The sequence below is a fragment of the Phyllopteryx taeniolatus genome, chromosome 15, assembly GCF_024500385.1.
Source record: "Phyllopteryx taeniolatus isolate TA_2022b chromosome 15, UOR_Ptae_1.2, whole genome shotgun sequence".
NCBI lineage: Eukaryota > Metazoa > Chordata > Actinopteri > Syngnathiformes > Syngnathidae > Phyllopteryx > Phyllopteryx taeniolatus.
Window position 1 is genome coordinate 2,549,981 of NC_084516.1, and position 23,038 is coordinate 2,573,018.

The 23,038-nt window shown below is 45.7% G+C and overlaps 1 protein-coding gene across 2 annotated transcripts in view; it reads right to left on the bottom strand.

The window, feature by feature from the left end:
* The window catches only part of LOC133490261 (collagen alpha-1(XXVII) chain A-like), a 66,027-nt gene that overhangs the window by 37,979 nt on the left and 5,010 nt on the right, over positions 1-23,038 (bottom strand). The window contains exons 2-10 of one of the 2 annotated variants that reach the window (XM_061800121.1): positions 22,875-22,945; positions 19,110-20,605; positions 17,318-17,371; positions 10,385-10,438; positions 9,057-9,110; positions 8,917-8,970; positions 4,548-4,592; positions 713-766; positions 418-462 (exon numbers count right to left, since the gene is read on the bottom strand). In XM_061800121.1, the coding sequence (XP_061656105.1) occupies positions 418-462; positions 713-766; positions 4,548-4,592; positions 8,917-8,970; positions 9,057-9,110; positions 10,385-10,438; positions 17,318-17,371; positions 19,110-20,605; positions 22,875-22,945 (1,927 nt within the window). The remainder of the gene's footprint in view (positions 1-417; positions 463-712; positions 767-4,547; positions 4,593-8,916; positions 8,971-9,056; positions 9,111-10,384; positions 10,439-17,317; positions 17,372-19,109; positions 20,606-22,874; positions 22,946-23,038) is intronic. The other variant, XM_061800122.1, reaches the window with a different exon arrangement.

Here is a 23,038-nt window from a genome sequence, read left to right on the forward strand (position 1 = left end):
TGAAGACGCTTTATTGGAACATTAGCATCACTTTGTGCACGTGTTTGTCTTATTCGGTGCAGCGGAAGCCGGCCCGTTTGGATGAGGTACACCATTTACAGTGGGCCTGGAAATAGCAATACAATGTTGACATGACTATTAATAGTGCTACGCTAGGCCTGTGTCAATGTGCTTTTGTGCGCAAAGAGATGCATTACATAACCTCTGGCATGGATTTGGCACCCATGTGCATACTCTGTATACGCACTAGTGCAGGAAACATACCGAAAGCTGACAACCTCTAGTTAGACTCTCTCTTTTTTTTTTTTCCCCGCGAAACTCTCATTTACAGTCCTTCCATAAATACTGCAGTAAAAGTCTCAGTACACTGTCAGGATGACGCGTATTTATCGATCCGACGTTAGTAATGTAACTTACCCGCACGCCTTTGGGCCCCAAAGGTCCTATCGGCCCAGGTAAACCCTGAAAATAAGATGTTTTTTTTTAATTTTATTTTAGTGATCCAGCGCTTGTTGTTTGCTTGTTTCAAACAAAATGTGACGCGGGAATAAATGCAAGGAATCAACTAGCCTGTGTTGTTTGTTCATACATACACCACGATGCAGTATTTACACACACACACACACACACAGAGGGTAAGCTGTTCAACACAAGCTAATTGCACTTGGCTTTGACTACAACTGTACCAGTCACAGCAGAGGATTTACTGCACCTGCCTGCCAGGATAACCTTTGGCACCTGGGCTTCCGACTGGACCTTGCTCTCCCTGCAGGAGGGAGAGAAAGAGAGAGAGGGGGTGAGGATGGGTTGGAAGGAGGGAGGGAGGAGGTGAGGGAGGCGGGAGGTGAAGTGAGAAGGATCATTGTCATTACGCTAGCAGCAACGCGCACGCCTGCACTGCACTGACTGCCTGCTTGTCTGTTGGAGTCCAAATTGGGCTAGCCACACCACATAGACAAAAGTACACAGATTCACTTCTTCATTTATTTTAGCGAATCTTTTTTTTTTTTTCTTCTAGGTAAGGCAATTGAGAACAGATTCTCGTTTGCAATGCCAAATAATCTGACGAACAAAACAGAGTAAAACTAACTAAAGCAAATGCAAATACACAGACAACGAACCGTACAGTGTGATAGAGTTACATAATACATTCCATGACATCATAGCACATGGTGAATGAAACAAGGTTCGAAACAAGTGCAGCCATCGTGGACAGTATTCCTCGCTGACTTTTGAAATGATGACACTGGGATGAATGAGGTGAGTTTTATTATTTGGTGCAGTCTTCCAGTCGTTTGGGGCCAAAAGTAGCGCGCACTTTGGAAACAGAGGTTGAGAAAAATGCTGGGCGGAGCGTGCGGGTGGTGGTATGCAAGGTGAGCAGCGAGTGAAGATCGAGTGGGGTCTTACCAATTAGTGTTTTAGATCAGATTTAGATTTGACGAGTTCTTAATCAAATTAATCAATCAATCGGGAGTGTTTTTTTTTTCTAATGGGTTTTTATAGTATAGAGACAAGTCCGAATTTTGGGGCATTTGACTTGCGCCCCTTCAATGTAGTCCAATGTTGTGCAACAACACGGCGGGCAGCACTGACATCTACTGGGCGAGACGTAGCGTAATTAACAGAATGAGGGCGAGTCGTTGCCCCCACAGAGAAGTGAAAATAAATGCGTTTGTATGCGTTGCTGCTCGGTGTGTGTTCAAGTAGCAGTTGCTTAAACGTTTAGAATTACCATAACATCGATGCTAATTTCCGTTAGCCCGTCTATTCCGTTTCCAATTACATGTTAGCATTAAGCTTGTGGATTAACTTCTTTGCTTGAACACTTTGTTGTTCGATCGACAATGTCTAATTCTCTTTCGTTTTAAGTTTCAGTTTTCCAGGAAACTTCAACTGGGAGTGACAAATAAACAGTTTTTGTGCCTCGGCTCACAAAAGGTATGTAAACACTGCCTGATTACCCCCCGAATCTTGATTTTGGACAATTTGTTTTGGACAGTTTGAGGAAGGCCGCAGAGGCGTGCTTAGATGAGTTTGGTGTGGAAGAACTCGCCCTGAACCCTGACTTCAAGCCCGTTTGGAGACCAGAAAAGGACATAACGTCAAAGAATCGCTCTCTAAAAGCTACATTTTCCTCCATTTCCCCTTCCTGTCGGTACAGTGATAATGTGACCAAATAAGTACTTTTCTTTATATAATGTATATAGAAAGGGGCCAAAGGGAAGATTTGAGATGCGAAAAGGAAACTTCACAGCGGTATTTATATACGTAGACTAAAAGGAATGCCCGTCAAGCACAATAATGCCTCAAGTGCTTCATCGTAAAATCACAGCCTCTATTTGGGTGTGTTTAAATGAATCCATAATCGCAGGAATCCCAAGTTTGACCCAAGTTTCCAAACTCTCGTCCCCTCGGAAAAAGGGATGCGGTGTCCTTCGCGGAAGCCAACAGGGCGTAGGACACGTCCAAACACGCACACAGGCGACTTGTGTCGGAGTGCAAACGTGCTCATGTATAACTTCCATTGACACGCTCTGGATGTGCGGCCGTGCGCGGAGCTTGCCGCCTTGGATAAATAGAAAGTGCTTACAGTTAGAACCCGTCCGACTGAGGTCTATGGGTCTTTTGTCGAGCATCGCTTCGTCGGGTTAGTTTGGATAAAATTGTATATGCAGTGGTGCCTTGAGATACGAGCGCTCGTTCGGCCGATCATTTGATTTGAGTTGGGAGAAAGAAATTGGAGATGCAAGCGCTATATGGTTGCAAGCTCACTTCGCAACAAGCAGTGAAGCAATTTTTTTTTTTACAAAAAAGAAGCTTCAAACTGTTTAATGCCATTCCCACTTGAAGTTCACTGTCAAACTTAACAGAAAAAATATGTTCTGTATTTAAGAAAAACATAACTTTGCCTTTAGTCTGCTAGCCAAATGCTAAAACATAATGGGAAAAGCCACTGCTAGTATTTATGAAACTCTTCTTCGTTTGTGTGCTTAAGACAATAGCTGGGTTTACATGGAAGCTTGTATTCTGATTAGAATCGGGTCGGAAGCCCAAACCGAATAAAAATGCTCCATATAAACACCTCGATCGGAATAAACAGGCCGAATCCGAATGGAATTTCATTTGCATTCACGGGGTGGAGTATTCCTTTTGTCAAGCCAATCACACGTAAATGTTTGCTCGGCCCTGCTTTGACGTAAATGCGCGCTGGCGTCATCGTTTACGTTTTGCCCTTCAGCTCCTTGTTAGGGAAGAGCTCCACCCGAGACGAGAGGATAGCATCCAAAGGGAAAAGGTGATGAAAAGCAGGACGTCGCGATTGCTATTTTGGGACGCAAACTGATCCAAATCATTGAGTTTGCAAGTAAATGAGCTTTCTGCTACGTCCGTTTCAGCTTGACTATAGTGTGCTTGTAAGCAACACCGACTGCGAGCGGGAGGTAATACTGTAAGCGTGGCTCATTGTGTATTACAGCCGAGTCATACGCAGTCGATGGTGACTCAGAGTTAACGCCGGCGGTGGGAAAGCGGGGGGCGTTTGAAGATCGGACGCGGAGACGCTACAAAAGCTACACAGCCGATGACAAGTTTGGGAACTCCCTGACGTCTCGGACGGGCTCGTACTTGAGAATGTTCCACTCCAGTGTCACTGACTAAGGCCTTTCTTTCATACTAACAGTAGCGTGACCCGTGCGGCCCGGATACGGCTCCGCGCTTAAAATAGTCGCCTCGGGCTCCGCCAAAACTGCCTGCTCTCCTCCCATTTGCAGAAATGAAGGACTTCTTTGAACCGTATTTATTTATTTTTTTCCTCCCTCCCTACCCGCGCAAGTTGAATGAGGACAAATCCGGGGGATAAATCACGCGACCGAGGAGCGGGAGAAACGACTCGACGCAAAAGCAGCTGCGACCGTGACACCGTTGGCGCAGTCGGCTCGTGGCTGTTCCTGTTCGTCTTTGTTCGGCACGGCTTTCCCGATATCCTGGAGAGCATCACGACAACCCAGATGTCACCGTGTCGGCCGTCGTGAGCTCATCCCATCTGGCCGAATTGCGGCGTGTGTGGAGTAGTACAGTGAAGCTCATCTTTCAAGCCCTCGCTTAAATTATTTTAATGGGTTCTCACAGTATACAGGCAAGACTGAATTTAGAGTTGCACGACTTCAATGTACCGCAGATGTTGTTGTCTTGACAACAAGAGGCAGAACAGGCGCGAAGGAATACTTGAAAAGGTGTGAATAAGTCAGTCTTAGGTCATTTAGAAGTGTTTAAGGGGTGTGAGTGCGGAAAACTATTTACAAAAACAATATTAAAACTATTTTTATGTTCTGTCGATATCGACAATTTTCGCCTAGCGCGGGAGGTTCTGGAACATATCCCCCAAGGGGGTTCACAATAAACACAAAACAAAGAAATGCAGGCTCAAAAGAGAATTTGAGGCACTTGACTTGTTGGATACGTTTTGTACTTGCAGCAACGGAAACATTACTACGTACTGTGGGGGGGGGGAAATGTAGCTTCTAAAATGGGACAAATATACTCACAGATTCTCCGGGTAGTCCAGGTGGACCGGGGTAACCTTTCTGTCCCTAAAGACAAAAACAAAACAAAAAAAACAAAAAACAAAGAGATGACTGAGACGTGGGCACTGAGCATGTGGAGCATAAACACAGGAATGGAAATAGGCAGAGGAAAGAAAAAAAACACAAAGGCACACGCACGATGTCAAAACCACCTTGGAAAAAACAAAAAAAGCGACGGGGATAAGGTTGTGTGTCCTCAGTGGGGGAGATGGTGAGCGCGCGTTCACCAACAGGCCTGTCAAAGCCGTTTGGGCCACATGTGAGGAGTTCAAATCTGTCGAGGAAGCAGACTTTCCAATGACGGCCAAGACCACAAAGACAGCCTGTCACAATGACACAGCGTCGCCTCCGTCTCGGCCAAGCGATCATAACATACGACAAAACCAACAACTAATAAAGCTGATGTCGAACTAAACATGGCTGGAAAAAAAGCAGCTTTGGTCGGCTATGTTTTAGCCTTGTCGTGGCCCTGGCACGCCAGCTCGCTCCCCTCGCATGATGGCTCACGCCTCAACACCGGCCACCGCCATCCATCAGCCAACGGCGCGCCGACACCTCGTCATTAGTTCCCCAGCCCACGCGCATGTCAAATTCTTCTATGGCGGAGCTTTAACTGTTCTCGTCGTATCTCACATCTGCCGTGCGTCATTCCGCTCGGCAACAAATGAACACGCCGTCTGTCAAAACCCGCTCCTGTGTGTGTGTTTTCCAAATTTTGCGCGAAAGCCCTGATTGTTTCGCACACATGGCCGCCGCATCTTGAATTGCTTGCACATGTCAAATATTATGTTTCCCATTGAATGGTGTGAAAATGTTTAGATTTAGAATTAAACTTAATAGTTTGGCCACTCCCATAGGATTTAAACACATTTAAATGTATCAAAACATGCGTATCAAAAGTATTCCTTAGTGCCTGTTCTCAAGAAATCATGACATCGCTTTGACAAAATGAAAAGAAGACTCCCCAAAGAGGCAAAGCAAAGTAAAGTTACTCTAAAGCTAACGTATAATGCGAAATGCCATAGATGAGCTAACAGAGCAGGTGCTAAAGCGTGGATCCAGCAAATATGCTGCGGAGAAATAAAACGCTCATTACTGCCACTCACAGGACTGGGATGGAACCGTATCACCTTGAACGTCAGTAATGTCAGTTGAACGAGTCAGACGGACGTATCTCAGATGGTTCGGCGAATTTTTTTTTTTTGGGGGGGGGGGGGGGGGGGATCGCTTTGGTTGCACATTATGAACTTGTAAATAAATGAAAAACTTCTGGGTTGTGTAAAAGCCAATAAATCGTCATTCCGTAACAGCAGGTGGCAGCAGTCTACCTGTATAGTTTTCATATGCATGTGCGCATGCCCTTGCATTGTAAAGTAATTCACAGGAAGAAATATCCTTTCAAACTAAATCCAAACAACAATAAAAAAAAAAGTGTCATCGAGAGCTTATTGATTTCTTAAAAGCGTCTGTGTACGCAAGAGCGTTTAGAGCAGGATACGAATTTGTCGGAAGCTCCAGTCGCACGCCAGACGCTTTCCGTTTGAGCTCAGTGGTCAACTAACACCGCTATCGCTCTTCGTCACGCTCTCTATGGGAGCAGTAACACAAAATTACTCGTGTGTCAAGCACGATGCAAGTCATGCGGTTCCGCCTCCAGGTTTGGACCGAACGGTCCGGTTTAACGAATGTGCAACATGTTCCGCTGAACACGAGCACGATTGCGGCCGGACGACTGCTCCGAGGAACCACTTGACCACATCCTGAAGAGCGATACGTGCTCATTTGCACGACCACTGAAGTTACATTAGCCCGCGTCTTTGATTCCATGTCCATCGGCCGGTGCTTTGACTTGAGAAAGGATAGACGGGCAAGGGTCGCTTGTGTTTAAGGGGTGCTACCGGCGACTCGTGATTATTCGATCTGATTGAACGCACGTGCTCGCGAAGTATGCAGTGTTGTAAACACGTGCAGACTGGTGGGAAACGGCGGCCTCGTTAGTGAACTCTTTAAGAAGGCGATAAGGATCTGTGACGGTCCAGCCGGGGACGGCGGGTTAATGCTTGTGAACATAAGTACAACTGTAAAAAGTAAGCCATAACAGCACCTTCAAGGCGGTACGATGTTACGCCGCAATTTATCCGGCAGCATTGAGCGCTACTGGAAGAAGTGCAAGACGACGAGGCAGAGAAGGTCTCCAAATACAGCAGTTCAAGTAATAGTCGCTGTTCCCACGGAGCAGAGAGAATTCCGTAGATGAATATTGTTGTCTCCTCTGTTTGTATGTGTTGCTGCTCCGTGTGTGATGACGTAGAAGTTGTTCGAAGGTTTCTATCTAATCTATTCGTAACATCTACGCTCATTTCTGTTAGCCCGTCTGTAGCGTTTAGTATTATATGTTAGCATTCAGCTACCAGGTTTGGTCGAAAGTGTTTTCTGACTGCGCGAGTGAGTCTTCTTTTTGTTTCCTCAAAGTGATGTGATAGAAATTCTTGACAGGGAGTGAGCGAGAACAGGTGCTAAGTAATGCTTTAAATGTGTGTTTCAACGTGTTTCAAGTGTGCGGGAAGGGGTCAAACTATATTTTTAAAACATGTTTTTTTTATATGGTCTTTGTATCACAGGTGAGTCTGGCGCATATCCCCCGTGATTCATTGGACGTTTGGAAGCAATAAATTACATGCCCGTTGGAAAGCGATTTGTTACAGACAAACGTGTATGTAAGAAAAGCACGTGTAAAGACGAATCCAATCCGAAAGGACATAAAACGGAAACACTGACGATGGGAACAGACTCAGCGGAAAGAGCGACGGCGTCGGAAAGGTGAGATGTAATGCCTCGGTGAGGTTTGGCCTCTCGTGCGTCTCCTCTCCGTGACCCGGCCCGACATATTGAAAAGCCATTCAGCGGCTGCTCGCTAGAACAAATATCGCACCGAGAACTCGAACACGCTCGGCTCGCCTTTGCGTCGGCGGCCGTAGAAAGGCGGCCCGTCAAATTTTCACGACTCCCGCGTTGAAGCGTCAGGCTGAGGTTGATTTAGAGTCTGCGTGTCGTGCGTCTGTGTGTGTTTAGGTGCGCGCGACCAGGGAGGTGGAGAGCAGCTCTCCCGTTTTCCCAAAACCTAAACGCGCCAACCCGAGCGAGACGGAGCGGTTGTGTTTCGGGGCGGCCTGTCGCCATTTTTACTACCGTCGCAGCGGAAGCCGCTCCGCATCTGACATCTTTAAAATTCTACATGTTCGTGTCTTGCGCCTCATTAAGGTAGCAGTAGTCCGCAGATGTTAACTAGTGCGGTTTTGCGTCACTAGTGACATATAGTTGTCATTCTAGTACGCCGAAGTTGTGGAATTAATGAGGACAAAGGGTGTACTAATACATGGACCGGCTGGCTAAAAGGTGGCGCGCCTCAACACTCCCGTGGCGCTCGAAGCCAGGTGGAGACTGATTAAAGCCGACGGGTCGATGTCCAGCTGAGAATTATAGGAGGTTACGTACTGTACATCGTTTCGAGCAGGATGCACAGTGGTTAATAAGCACTTTGTGTACAGAGAGGAAGCCCTTGTGGTTGGTTTAACAAGCTTCCCCCGCGGTATTCGTGCCTGATGATTAAGTTGCTATGGCAATGGCGTTCCCGACAACTATGTTGTTAGGCTCCTAAAAAGTAGCAGCGCGATAGTAGTAGCGGACTTGCGAGCGAGGTCACCCGGCACTTAAGCGTCATTAGCGAAGACGAACGAGAACAACCTGGCGATCGCGGAACCTCCTCATCTGGACTCATTTAGTCGAGCCCTTTGGAAATGTTTTCCAGCACATTTGCAATTTCCATTGTGATTGAGAGCGCGGGCGACGGTGTCGGCTTTGTTGCGAGATGAACCGAGACGGCCGAGGCCTAACAAAAGCCACGTGTAAAGAACTTTGGGGCCTGCCGCGCACCGAGCGGCGCGGACGAACCAAATTATAGTCGTAAAACTCCGCCTCTTTCTCACTCACCGGGAGACGTGCGAAAATCTGGACGTTTTCTAGACCATAATGAGGGGAAATAGTTCGATACTTTGGAGTAAGCTTGTATCGTCACAAAATGAATTGCTGTAATGCGGTGCAGAAGGAACTGGTCAGCCGTGAAGGGAAGTGCCAGCAGATTCATTTCCGCCGTCGTTTTTTTTTTTTTTTTTTTTTAAATTGCATCACTCATGGCTTTAAGACCTTATTATATATATATATTGAACACTTTTTATCTGGTCGACAGTGCACATGCTGCTACATCTTACATCTGAGCGGCCATTTGAGATACTTGGGTTAGGTGGGAGCGATCGGCGGGTGTTGCCGTTACCTTTCGACCTTCTAGACCGGCCGTTCCAACCGGGCCGATGATTCCCGAGTCGCCCTTGAAGACAAAGTGACAAAAGGCAAAAATGCAAAAAATGTCCCGTTGCACAAACGGGAAGCATCACCGTGCGGAAAGGAGGCTACCTTCTCTCCTTTAGGGGCCGGCCCGGGTGAGATGGCAGGATCTCCTTTTCGACCCTAACACCGGAAGACAAGGGAAATCGTTTTTTTGTTGTTGTTTCGAATTTTGTCAATTGGAAGTGCAAACAAACGTCATTAGCAAGTAACAAAGATGGGGCAACACTTCAAAGCTGGCGCCTGGAAATGAGCGCATGCAAGTCCCAAAAACCTGCTGTTTACAACTTGCTTTCATTTATGAACTGAGAAAAGGAGAAAAAAAAATCAGGGGGTGTCAATAAAACATCAAACATGTCTGTTCACGCGACACGCCGTGTAATTATGAAAAGAAAACGACATAGTACGCGGTGAGCGATGAGAGGATGAAACATGTTTTGAAATCGCCTTTTGTCGGCTTTGTGTGTTTGGAACAAATACTTCATGACATTTTTATGCTTTTATATATTTTGACAGCTTCTGTTCTCAGATCTGGGAGTTTCCGAACTTTTCGCAGAATTTTACTATTTATTTTGTATAGTTGAAGGTGCATTTATTAAATGTAAAATTACACTTTGCTTTTTAGGAAAAAAACACATTTGTAAAACTGCAACTGTATTCTCTTCAATTGATAAGCTTTTCACATATTTTTGGGGGGTAAAATTAAAAGTGCATTCATACTTTTAAATATGGCATTTTCTTGTAAGTGTATGGTTTTTTTTCTTCCCAAAAATACTCGCAACTTGATTCTCTTCACTTTATAACCTTTTCACATAATTCTACGATTAATTTTTATTCTTAAAAGTACATTGTTTTTTTAATATAATTTTTTTCCTACAAAAACATTTTTTTTCTTTCAAAAATACTTATGTAATCTTGTAATGTAATCATTCTCTTCACGCCTTTGTACATATAAAATGTATTCTATGCTAATTATAACCTAATGAGGCAGATGGTAACCGCCCGCTCCTGTATGTCGATTTGACTTCGCCATCAGGTTGGATTTGAACGGTCTCTCTCGTTGTTCTCAAAGTGTGCCCGTGTCTGGATCTCCAAGGGTTTCGCCGCCTTTCTGTGACTCTCTCAGTCTCTCTGTTACAAGCTGCTGATGACGCTTCAGGCTCAGCGAGAAAAGTGGCCACTGAGCTTAGACTGTCACAGAGTGCCTTCAGTAGGTTGCAACAGAGAGACAGAGTTGACTGGAAGAGTCACAGAAAGGAGTCCAAGTGGACTTCAGCAAATTCAAGGTCATGATTTATATATTCCGATAACGCGGTCTTCAAAAGAACGTTTGCAACAAGATACGAGAGTTGTAAAGTATGCCGAGTTGGGCAAGCCGAGCGTGCCCAAAAAGTTACCTTGAGCCCGGCTGGACCAGGTCGGCCAGGGTTTCCGTGGGGACCCGGGGGACCCTGCGCAAGAAAAACAACAACGTGACTACAGCGCTACACGCTACAGCATTCTTGGTATTGCAGTTTTGCTATTGCCAGCACACCCGGGGGCGGCGCTTTCACACTTTCGGGAGAAATCTTGCTATTTGAACCCATTTTTGTTGTGTGTGTGGGTGTGGGTGGGGGCGGGGGGGGGGGGGGGGGGCGTATGGAACATGGGGCCCCGCCATATGGATGTGGTTTTCCTGCACCCTGTTGCCTCGAACTTCACAGCCCCCCAACACACACACACACACACACACACACGTTTCTTAACGAGTGCTCCAGATCAAACATTTTAGATCGCTCTGCCAAGTGCACGTTTGTGTCTGGATCAGCTGCTGCTGTTGTTGTAGTAGCGGCGCAATTGGGCTCAACGGAAGCCTTTGTCCGCGTGCAGCGTGACAGGCTGCTGCAGAGGTGAGACAAAACAATCCATTTGTCTCCAATTCAAACACTTTGACACGGCGAGTTTTCCTGCGGATCTCTGACTCGGGGGCCTCCGACTCCACGTGGTGGGGCATCCCTCGCCTTGCCCCAATATTTTGTTAGCCTAAAAGCGTAACTGCCTACGTCATTTTTAAGTTTCTGTTACAATATCAAATACAACATAAAAATACACTTTTCTTTATTTCTGTCATCCAGGTCATCGTAATCCGCAAAGGGCGAATCGAAGTCTTTTTTTCTTGTTTTAGGCCTTAGGCTAAGAAAATATTTAATGATCATATCAGATTTTTACACAGCAGTTGCTTGAGAGGGGCAGTGACCGATGTTGCGTTCGTATGTGTGGGAATTTTCACATTAACTCGTAGACTGTTGTTGAAAATTGCAACTTTATTGTCATCACCTCACAACCATGTCACGTAATTTTGTAAGTGTTTTATTTTAATACATTTATGCTACGACTTTATTATGATTTTACGACTTTAGATTGCATTTTTTAAAATGTAAATAAGAAATAAAAAAAACATTTGTCTATGTTTTTGTTTGCTCTTGTAAAATGTTTATATTTTCCCAGAAAGAAAAAAAAAACATTTGGTAAGAGTACAACATTTTTCTCGTCGCTTTATGCCACTTTTCTTGTCATTTTAAATGTTCTGTTTATTTATTTTTTTTTGTAATAAAACAAAAAGCAAGTGTGATAGATACAGTATGCAGGTCCAAGTGGCGAAATCAGCCATTGAAGTACGAATGGAGCGAATGAAGGTAATAACGTCCAGCTTACGGTCCATGTAATTCAGTGCACTAGTTAAGTAGAACAACTGTGCTTTACTAGTAAGGTTTTTTTTTCCCACTACTGGTGCCACTTTTGCCCGACAAGTATGCAATTGAAGTAACATGTAGTTGTAGTAAAAGTATGCCGATGTTGTCCTACCCGTTTGCCAAAATATTGTGCAGTAGTGAAATGCAGTAGTGGAAAAAAAAAAGATTTAATAATTTAATAGGTTACTAGTGCGCTGAATTGTACTACACTAGCACAAAGAGCTAGTGCCTTCCACTACTGTATGACATTTATGCACAGTAGTAGGACAACTTTGGCATACTAGGACAACTACTAGTGAAGAAAAACTACTAGTGGGCATTTTGGTGGTACTAGTGTGTGACACATATCTACTAGTTTGACCTAGTAGTGATGCGAGTGCAGCACAATAGTTTACTTTTAAGTTTTAATTGTGTATCAGTAGGCTAAAAGTGGCACCGCTGTACTAGAAGTGTAACTACTAAAACTACTTATTATTATAATTTTTTTTTTTTTCCTTTTAGCATTGGTTAAGGATCATTTCTTTGCCAAATCAATAAAAAATCATGTTGGAACGAGTGATGTCTCCTCTCTTGCAGCCGAAACCTCAGCTGGTTTGAACCTCGGTCATCTGAGTATCATTGATTTTCCTGACAGTTACCTGATAGCAAACCGAGCGGAAAAACCGCGACCACAAAACCGCGTCACGATGCGCACTGAGGATTTCGCGAGCCGTTGCACCTCTAAGCGACGTTGGAGATGGAGATCAAATAAATGCTGTAACGGCTTTCCATAGGACAACCGAGCCGGGGTCGGGGTTCAAGTGCCGTCTTATGAGGTGACGTTAAAGCTTACATTGGCCTACTTGCGCTTGACACGCCAGCTAGTTCCAGTCCAGGGATTGTCCAGTTTGAATGATCTCGTGGCTCTTTCGTGCCCCTCCAGACTTTTTGGCGTGTTTGCGTGCATCCGGACTGCGTTCGCTGGATGCCGCTCTTCCCGAAATACACCGACACACACAGCAGGCATGTTTGAATTACATGTTTCGCAATGTGGTTTGGGGAGTACATGAGGGCTTTTTTTTTTTTTTTTTTTTTTTATATTGGTTTTGTTTTTGGGTACAGCAACCATGCGCCCATGTCTTGCCTGGAACAGGTGTCTAATTAGAGAAGGCGAGGGCGGGGTGCACGCAGGGGCCCCCGAACGGCGGCCTCGGCGGCTTTGCAGGGCGTCACCGCGGTACCCGCGGTCCCACCTCGCCTCGGCCCAAAATCATACCGATCGAAAGAAGTACAGCGCTTTAGGTTTGCCGTGATGGCGACGGCACGTCACTCTCAGGTATATAAATATCAAGCAAATTGCACCTTGGCGCCATATGCGCAACTGAAACGATGTTGCCGGATGTTACATTTGGGCGCGTGACATCAGGTTCCCACGTCGAATATTTTTGACAAGCTCCGTAAAAATGGGCGTAAATTAGCGTCTGACTTTGAATCGCCACTTAACACACAGTCTCCGTCAAAACGCATTTGGTTCATCATGTTGAGCTGGAGCGGAGCGGTTCAAAGCCTCGTTTCCACCAGGCGGAACGCAAAGGTCCGCTTCAGTTCGGTACGGAAACATATCTCATTTGGCCCCGAGCTGAAGGGGGCCCTGAGACACGGCTGACTCGGGCCCATATCAATGACAATGCACCGCTTTAGACACTGCAACCACAACATGTTGGGAATCCCCCGCGTGGGGCCCCTTTGTAAGTACCACTGATATCGGTCCATATCAACGACACAACTGGAATCGGACAATGCGGCGACAACTCCCAATTCACGAATCTCCCGTATGAGCAGGATTGTTGTCAAATATACTGACACCAAATTTAACACTTGCAACACGCGCAAAAAAGAAGGATGAAGGAAAACAGGTTGATCGTGATTGTAATAATTGCAAATGCGGATCAGAAAACGAATTCATTAATTAATTAATTAAAGATAAAGACAATATTGCTTATGTATATAATTGATGATAAAAAAAATCACTTTTGTACATTCAAGGGTTTGTACTTTACTTTTTTTTTTTTTTTTTTGCTTCTGTTTACTTAAAGGAGTTGAATCAGTACTTCTACTTTTACCAGCGTACAAGTACCTGTACTTGTACTTAAGTACAGACCGTGAGTATTTTTGCCACCCTTGCTCATTTCCAGCTAAATAGATGAATACAAATTCACTTGAAAGAACCTGTAAAGTGAATTCAGAGCTGTGTTGCTCATAAATTATACCGAACATCTTGCTGGATAATTGCTGGAAATGCGCAAAGACTGAGAACTACTACTCAATTGTGGAGCTATTTTGTAGAAATCGTTTTCATCATTTCAGTTGTCCCGATTTTGGATGCGACACTTTGGAGTCCGGCATGAGTCGCCCCCGCCCCCACTATATTAGAACTTGAGCGCCTTCGTTTGTATTGTATTTGATAACTATCCAGCGCAGTTGCGACCTGCGGTTAGCCGGCTAGCTATGCCTACTAGTACACCCCGAAAATGCATATTCCCTTCATATAGTTCGCTAGTGTGGCCGCTTTAAAGCGCCTCGTTGTTGGCTGTGAGTGCACACACGTCACATAGAGAAAGACTAAAGAGCCAAATTTGGCCAGGGTATGTTTAATTTTAATTTTAAATGTACAAAACAGTCCCCTCTAAAACCATAAACATTGAACAATTGAAGACCAAAAAAACAAAAAAAAAAAAAAAAAACACTGAACCTTTTTTCATTTTCTTAAAATAAATCCTTCAAATGACAATATTTGTTTTAGGAATTTGAGCGTTATGTTGCCAGTTGTTTATAGAATAAAATAAAATAGTTCATTTCATTCAGCACTGTTTTTTTTAATTCATTATTATTATTATTATTATTATTTTGTCCAGAGCTGTACACATACTGAACAAAAGTAGCAGGCTGAGGTTTCGTGTCACGGTGAGGAGAGCAGTGTGCGCCCCGAACAAACGAGTTCAGTCTTCACGCGCGTCCACTCGCACCTCCCTGCCACCGCCGCCGTCGTCGTCACACGCCCTCAAAACGGACGTGTCTGTGCGGAGAGCGGTCGCCGTGGCGACGGCGTCTCACACTCACGTGTGGGGATCAGGGGTCAAGGTTCGCGGGTGTTGCCTGGCCGGGCTCAATGGTGCTCTGTGTGTCATCACGCAGGCTTCCCGTAATCCGAGGCTACGGAAGGTTATGCAAAAAAAACAAAATAAATAAAAAATAAAAGTCTGAAGGTGTTTCAGCGGGAAACCCGATGAATGGCGTTGCAAGTGCAGATTATGCGTAAACCAATCACAGTGTTTTCCCCAAAATATCGCAGTGCACAAATTTTTAAGCGATCATTTCTTTTTGTTTTATGCGTCAGTTTTATTCTTCTTGTCCTTTCTTCAAAGTGATGTTATAAAATTGTCTCCCATTTCTTTAACAACGAGAAAGTGAGAACAGGTGCTAAGGAATACTTTGAGACGTGTGTTTTAATAAGTTTACGTAAGTGTGTTTTATTGGGTTCAAATGTGTAATGTAAAGCATGTGAGAGGGGTAAAATTACTGGATAAATATTTGAAAAAAATAAAATCAATAAACAGGGTTTGATGTGTGTTATCATTATTTCGCCGGCTTATACAGAATCTACTTGATTTATTGGTTTGAACCGATCACATTTTTGGTGCTGATCTGAATAATCTTGTGTTAACACTGCGAGACAGGTCTCCATTTTCCTTCATTTCTCACAGTGAATAATTTCAGTGTAGGCATATACAGGAGGCGGGTCTCCATAAACAATTTCCAAATTAGGATTACGTTTGTTAGGCCTTGGCAAAGGTCTGTGTTGTACTGCGTGCCAGAAAAGGAACGAAAAAAAAAAAAAGGGCCTGCAGCTCTCTGACTGACGTGCAGATGTTGAACAGTACAGCGGCGGCTGATGCAAATAAATACACTGGCTGATTATTATGCGTCTGTAAAAAATTTAATGGCCAGCATTTGTTCGTCTTTGACGCTTGGAGTCAAACCAGATCGGTTCGCTTCATCGGTCACTTGGACGGGATCCTTTTCGCGACAACTTGGGTCGGCACCGGAGTTGGATTGCTCCGCTCACATCTGACCAGAAAAACGTGTTTAAAGGGAAAAAAAAAAAAAAAAGGAAAGCAAAGGATGCTAGTGCCCAAGTTGCTGCGAACTTGCACGGTGGCTCACAGATGAGGCGCGATGACAACTTTTAACCACCTGGGCGAAAGACGCCTTTTTCACCAGTCCAGAATCGGCTTGCAAATTGTTGTCAACTTTCCATTGGAATTAAGTGGGAATTTGAGGGTAATTCAGAGAAAGGGTATCCTATTAAAGCATAAATGTCAATATTTTGCTTTCCCATACAGTTAGCAGACATCCTTGTAAAAAAAGCTCTCCTTGCCCACCTGCGAGGGCATTCGTCAGTCAAGATACATGAAGTCTACTTGTTTTAGCCAGGATTATGTTAAAATATATTTCTCCCACCTATATTTAAGATCCCAATTAAGAGCCAACCTTCAATTTGGAAAATTTCAGTTCTCATCTATTCACATCAATTCCCATTAATTCTCATGGAAAGTTTCCAACTTTCCAAATTCCGCAACCCTAGTGCAGAACGGGATTCCCCCAAAAGTGCAAGGCGGCCGCTTGCCGCAGGAGCTGAGGCAGCAGAGGGAAGTCCACCGCAGCCGTGTGTTCTCTGTCTGTTTACAGTGCTTTTATTAGGCATCCTGTGGCACAGGCAGCTTTTGAAAGGCCGTCTTTATAGGAGCTTTCCTGTTTATGCTTAGGGGTGGGAGGTCAGCACTCGCAGCGCCGTGCTGAATATGATCAATCTGCTTGCATAGGAAAACCTTGTGTGTGCGTGTGCGTGAGAGGGATTGGTGGAGATTTTGGCTTATTATTATTATTGTTATTATTATTATTATTATTATTATTATTATCATAAATCCAAAGAACAATCTGTGACTTGAACTTCTCGGATAGAAGCCCCGGACAGAGGTCTCTGTGTCACCTGTCTGTTACTGAGGCGTCAGTCAACATGTACACAGACGCGCTCACATGCAAGGAAAGCTTTCGGGAAACGTGTCCATCGGCAAGGTAGTCAGAATGTCGGGAATTGTGTCGACAAAAAGAAGCTAATTTGCATAATAATCGCCCGTACATCGAGGCAGGTCGTCGAGCTGCGGATCGAGTCGTAAAAGGGAAGCGCCCGACAAAGCCAAAAAGGTAAGTGAAGCTGCAGTTAGCAACCGATAATTGGCACATACTCGAATGCTCGGCTAGGTTTTCAGTGTGGGGGTGGGGGGCATATAAGACAATGTCTTAAGTTGGCACTCATTCGCCCTCGCTTCATCGCCTGGTCGTCTCGGTAACGAAAGCTGTACGTTGCATTTGGAAGAGACGGAACTCCGCCCACCAAGACAAATTCAGATGATTTCAACTAAACTGTGACAAGGGTGAAGCGCGTTTTGAACAAAGAATGTCAGAGACCTCTTAAGGCACAATGCAAAATATGCGATAAATCTCTCGGTGTGTTTATTGTAGCTGGAGGTTTCTGACGAAAGAAGGACCAGGACTCACCCGAGCACCCCTCTTGCCTGGCAGGCCTGGCTTCCCTGGAGGTCCTTGAAGTCCCTGCAGAAAAAGGAAAGACCCAGTCACTGTTGCCCTTTGACTGACACGATGTACTCAAAAACACTTGCACTCCATCGCAACCATCAAGTCATTGAGGACTGAGGGAATTCCATTAGTGGGTGATGAGAGCCGAGGTGTATCCGTTGTGTAATTCGGCAGGAAAGGGTAAAAATAACAGGTCATTTCCTGTGCCACTGAATGCCCCTGTGTGGCTTTTTGTTTTCTCGCACCCAATCGTTTTCTTTTAATCAAAAGAGGAGGAGGAAAAAGTCAAGAAAAACAACAACACGCTCTGAATGCTAGCTTCTGTATAGCCTATACTTGAAGGCTCAGTGGAGACTCTCAGGAAATCTCTTTGAGATGAAAAATGACGCCAATTTAAAGACTTTCAAACAATGCTGAGCCTCTCCCATTGCAATCATAACTCTTTCCTACGTCTGGAATGTCTCCTTTCCGCTTCCTGTCACTCTGATGGTTCTAATTGCCCCCCAGATCTGAAGCCTTGACCTCCAGGCTTGAGACCACCCCCTATTAGCGCAGGTGCTGCGCTGTTTTGGTGGCCCCGGGACCTGCCGACATCGACACGCGCCCCTGTCCGGCTCGGCGCTTCCGCCCCCGTGATTTGACTCGCTTGTTTGTCTGAAAAGACATCAATCAAACCGACTGACGTGTGGTATTTAACTCAATTCACAAAAAACAGTGGGGGCGAGAGTCCAGGTGATATACAGTACCTGTTGTGCCTCAACAAGATATGCTTACAAGACAAAAAAAAAAATCCAGAATCGGAATCTTTGGGTGCTAAGATGACATGACGCCCGAGAAAAATGGTGTCATTGTGGCCGTTTGTTGACACAACAATGGCAAATTTGGTGGAAAACGCTTGAAGATGGGCCTAACCCTAACCCTAGGGTAACAAGCCAAAAACACAACACTCTTTTTTGGATCCACTTTAGCTTTAGTTTAGCTACGTAACGCCCAATGATCAGGTAGCGTTTTGGAAACGTATCATTTGGCCGATCGTCGTGTCAGCATCACTACAATAAAGGTGAGTCACACCTAGATTGGCAGGAAAATTGCAAGTTAGAGCAAACAGATAAGCGCCATCTTGGGCAACTTGATCGCAAAGAAAAGGCTTATGGTACAGACGCGATAATTATCCGACCAACCAACTTCTTGGTGAAAATTTAAATATGATTTATCATTTAACCTAAAAAGAGGGATCCGCTCTGAGGTGGCCATCCACGGTGGAACTGGGATGCAATTAACTCGATAGAAAAGGTGCCAAGTCATCTGTCTGCTTCGGTATTTGAGCTCCTAGTGACATGAACGTTTTCCAACCTTTCCCGCTTGCATAGAGAAGCTAAATGATGGTGTTTACCAACTGCCTTGACCTTCGACCCAGCCTTGATGTGGGCCGTGTGACCTCCCCTAACCCCCTAGGACAGAGGAATCTGGTGCAAAGACGACAAGGTGTCAGACCTGACAAGTCACACCCAGCCTGGAGGGCTCGGTGCGCAGAGACAGAAGAAAACGGCGGGAGAAGATTTTGCGCCTGAGTGGAAAATGGGGCAGGGCTACATTAACCTCCAGAAGCTAGCTATGATTTGTAAGCACACGGCACGAGAACCAGAAAGACTCGGATGGTCTACAATGTTTACAGATTTAACCGATGTCAAACCTCACCATCAAAACAAATGTGCTTGCATTTTGTGCTCAAATCGGGACAAAAACTTCTTACCGCTGGGCCAGGTTCTCCTTTTAGTCCGACAGGTCCGGCTAGCAGGGAGAACTGAGTCGGTGCCACATCCCAGCTCTGGAAGCCGTCAGTGGCAGGTGATGTTACAATATTGTACCAAGGTGTGGTAAGTTGTGGGGTGCTGGGGGCCTTGGTGACTCTGGCTTGCTTGGTTGGCTTGATGACCTGCTTGGGGTACGGCTTGGCGGTCTTGGTAAAGGTTTTGGAGATAGTGGGTTTTGAGGGGTTCACTTTGGATACTGCTGGTTTAGAGGGAAACACTTTGACAGAATTTAGCTTGGGCTTAGAGAGAGTGGCTTTGGATGGTATGACTTTGGGCTTAGTGGGGGTTCTCTTAGCTGCGGTCGGCTGCGGTTTCTTTGGAGCTGGAGCTTGAGCTGATAAAGCAGAGTCAAGTGTTTTCTTGGAAGGGTTCGGGCTTGAAGCAACTGTGGGAGTGGGTTTCATCTTCTTCTTTTCTGTTACTGCAATTGCCTTTTTGTTTTGAGAAGTGGGATTTGGAGAAGTTAATCTGGGGGTTGCAGTTTTAGAGGTGGATGGTCCCGTGGCAGGTGGTTTGGTCGGGGCGGCTGTGGTCCCGAGTGGAGCCGTGACAGTTTCAGTTCTGGCCTTGGTCGGCGGAGAGGCTAGGCCGAGCTGAGCTGTGACTGGCATCACAGTTCCCGGCAAAGGGGTAGGAGTGGTCCCGGGGGTTGGCTTTATTGTTTGGATGGGGGCTACATATCTGACAGCAGAAGCGGCAGCCGCGACGCTCCAGGCGAGGCTGCGCCCGGTGGCCTTCTTGGTTATCAGGCTACCGTGTTTGGGAGCAGCTGTGGATGATGCGTTGATTTGTCGCGGTAAGATGGGCAGCAAGGGTGCAAGATTAGGCCTGAACGTGTCGGCTTCCCTGCACTGTTTCTTAATGTACTTGCAGTAGTTGTGAGCTGCCTGGGCAGACGGGATCAGGTCAAACTGGCAGATGGCTCCTTCAAAGTGCGCCCAAGCTTGTTGTTGGCTTGAGCGGCCCAGCAGGAAGGAGTCCCGGTGCTCCGGGGCCAGTCCCTCGTCACTGCCCCACCCAAAGTCCACATGAACACTCTGCTCTCCGCAGGAGGCATATAGAGTCACTTTCTGTCCTGTAATTCCCACCGCCAGCTGGTGCCACTGGCCGTCGTGGGGTTCGTAGGGCAACGCCACTGAGGTGTTCGGTCCCGTGTGGAGGACTAGACTGCCCGGTACAAGCTGCAGCCCGAGGAGGAGCTTCTTCTTCTCCGAGAGCAGGGTGAAGAGGAAAGCGCTGTTGACTCTGTGCGAGCGCACACTCAGGACCAGTGCGGCGTCGGCCCAGACGGCCGTTGGCCAGATGGAGTGCAGCGGACCCTCGATGTGTGCCAGTTGGTTGAGGATGATTCCAGATCTGAAGGGAATGACCCCAGCAGGTATGGAGAGTGATGGCTTATCTCCCTGAAGCCCCAACTTTTGGAGGATGTCCACATCTACGGGAAGGGAAACGTTGCGTTAGAGGCACATGGAAACCGGACAAAAGGCGATTACACTGAACTCCTGTTTATTGTCCAGGATATGTTCCAGACCCACCAGCAATTGGTGAAAATTGGTATTATAGCGGGACCATTTTAAAGGATTTTTAAAAAAGAATTTAAACACATTTCAACTTATTAAAACACACTTTTAAAGTATTCCTTAGCACTTCTTCCTCACTCTCTCGCCCGCGCAGTTCTCCAAATAAGAGGCAACCCATTAAAAATCAACAACAATAGAACAGGTCTGCAAACTATAAACCACGACGTGGGAGAAACACTATATTGTATTCTCTGACTAGTATTTCCCCCCCCCCCCCCCCCCCCCCCCTCCTGATATTACCTCTTGGTATATTTGTCTTATATTTTTGTAGCTTCAATATGGAGAAACAACACAACAACAGGGACACAAGATGGCAGGTCTGGCCTTTCATAAAAGAGTTGCGGAAAGTGAAACTAAACACTGTTGTTTTAAGACAAATATATTTGCGGCCGACAAAAAGACATTCGTTGGTCAGCAGCAAACTGCTTGGGCACGTCGTCTACCGTGACTCGAGCCAAACCAAATGACTAAGACAAAAATATCTGCACCGGTGGCGGATGGGTGGCCTTGGTCGCTTGTTTTCATGCTTTTCCTGCAGTGATCCTGCACTAATCGACATTTTGGGTGGTGCCAGCTGTCCACAGCCTCCAATTTAAGCAGTTACACAAACAAGAAGTATACAGCCATGCAATATTGACCCCTTTGGATATGTTTTGTGGACTATGACTATTGTCGGATGCTCCGTTTTTATGTTTTGCTGTTCCATGTGTCGTAAAGTAGCTTATAATGAAAGTCAAATCTATGCTCATTTCTGTCAGCCCATCTATGGCAGTTCGCATTATATAGTACCATGAAGCTAGCAGACCTTCTTTAGCCTTCACCGGCAGCCTGTTTACGACAGCTCTGTCGCTTTCTCCCTTGTTTTACACTTCCACCGTTTTTCCGTTGCAACCTTTTGGCCGTGGTATGTTTTACCGTTTGACTGCAATGCTCACAACGGCGAGAAACTTTGCCCCAACGTTGTGCAAGGCTGACGTCCATTCACTGTTATTGCGAGATTACAATTTCAGTATACCGGCCGGTGACATCGATGATCCCGGCGACTTCAATCTTGCTTTTCGCTCTCATCTACTCACAGCTTCACTCACACAACATGTCCAATTGGGAATAAGGTATGTGTTTTAATAGGTTTAGATGTGTTGAAAGTGTGTGGGAGAGGCCTCTTTATATCGTGGATTTCCCCCCAAAAAATTTATCACGGGTGGGTCTGGAATGTTTCCCTTGCAATAAATGGTGGTTCACTGTATACAAGGTGGTCCTGGACCTATGAATAGCGCTGTTATTGCTTTGTGCCAGATACAGTAAATTGCATGGAACTGAGGTCTCGGGCATGTTCTGCGCTGGTCTTTGTTTTGAGCCTTTAGAAGGTTAACAATCTACATCACCTTTCCCCTTTTGCCTCAGACCCTCTCCTCAATAAAGCATTCAGCACTTCAATCATCACGAATGAGTACAGCATCAATACAGTTTCCAGAATCTTTATTTGTCTACTGCTTTTTATTATGACTGGGGAGCGCATTAGCCATATGGATTCGGATGAACAGTGTGCTGCGCAGATGTGACGGCGCACGGCGACGCAGAGGGGGCTTGAGAATTAGTCGGAAAGATGGAAGCTTGTGCGCTCTCTCCGGTAGAGGGGGAGAATGCAACTGGAGACTCTCCTCATGTTGCAGCAAAGCAGGCACAAGGCACAGCGACAGCGGTTAGCTGAGGTTAGCACGTCTGTTTATTTTTGTCTTTTCTAGTCAGGTGTCATCAAACAATCAACTCACATAGGGATATAAATACCACTTGGCGGTATCTGGCATTTGTCGACGGAAACGAATTGGCATTTCTATTCAGACTCACATGCTTAAAATTGCAGCTGTAAATCACGCGCCAAACAAAACCAGACAATTCCCCCTGGAGTCCTTGGGAAAACATTACAGTAACATTTTCAGGTCTGAAAATAGTAACTGATTTTTTATTTATTATTATTATTTTTTTGGGAGGAATCGATTGCTCCCTCGCCTAACTAAATGTGCTCGGCAACCTCTGCCCCAATTCCCATCGCAATGCGCATTGTGCAACTACTTGAGCCGCTTTGGTGTTGATGAAAGTGCAGCGAGCACCGGACACGCTTACCTTCAGAGTGTACTTGTGTAAGTCCCAGGTAACAAGTACAGTAGAAAACGGTACAGAGCAGTAGGGCTCTCCTATGGATGAGAGGAGACAGGATGTTAGAGGGGTCACACAGGGTTTAGTTGTTAGCGGGGGGATTCTTCGAGACCGGGATCCCCTCCAAGAAA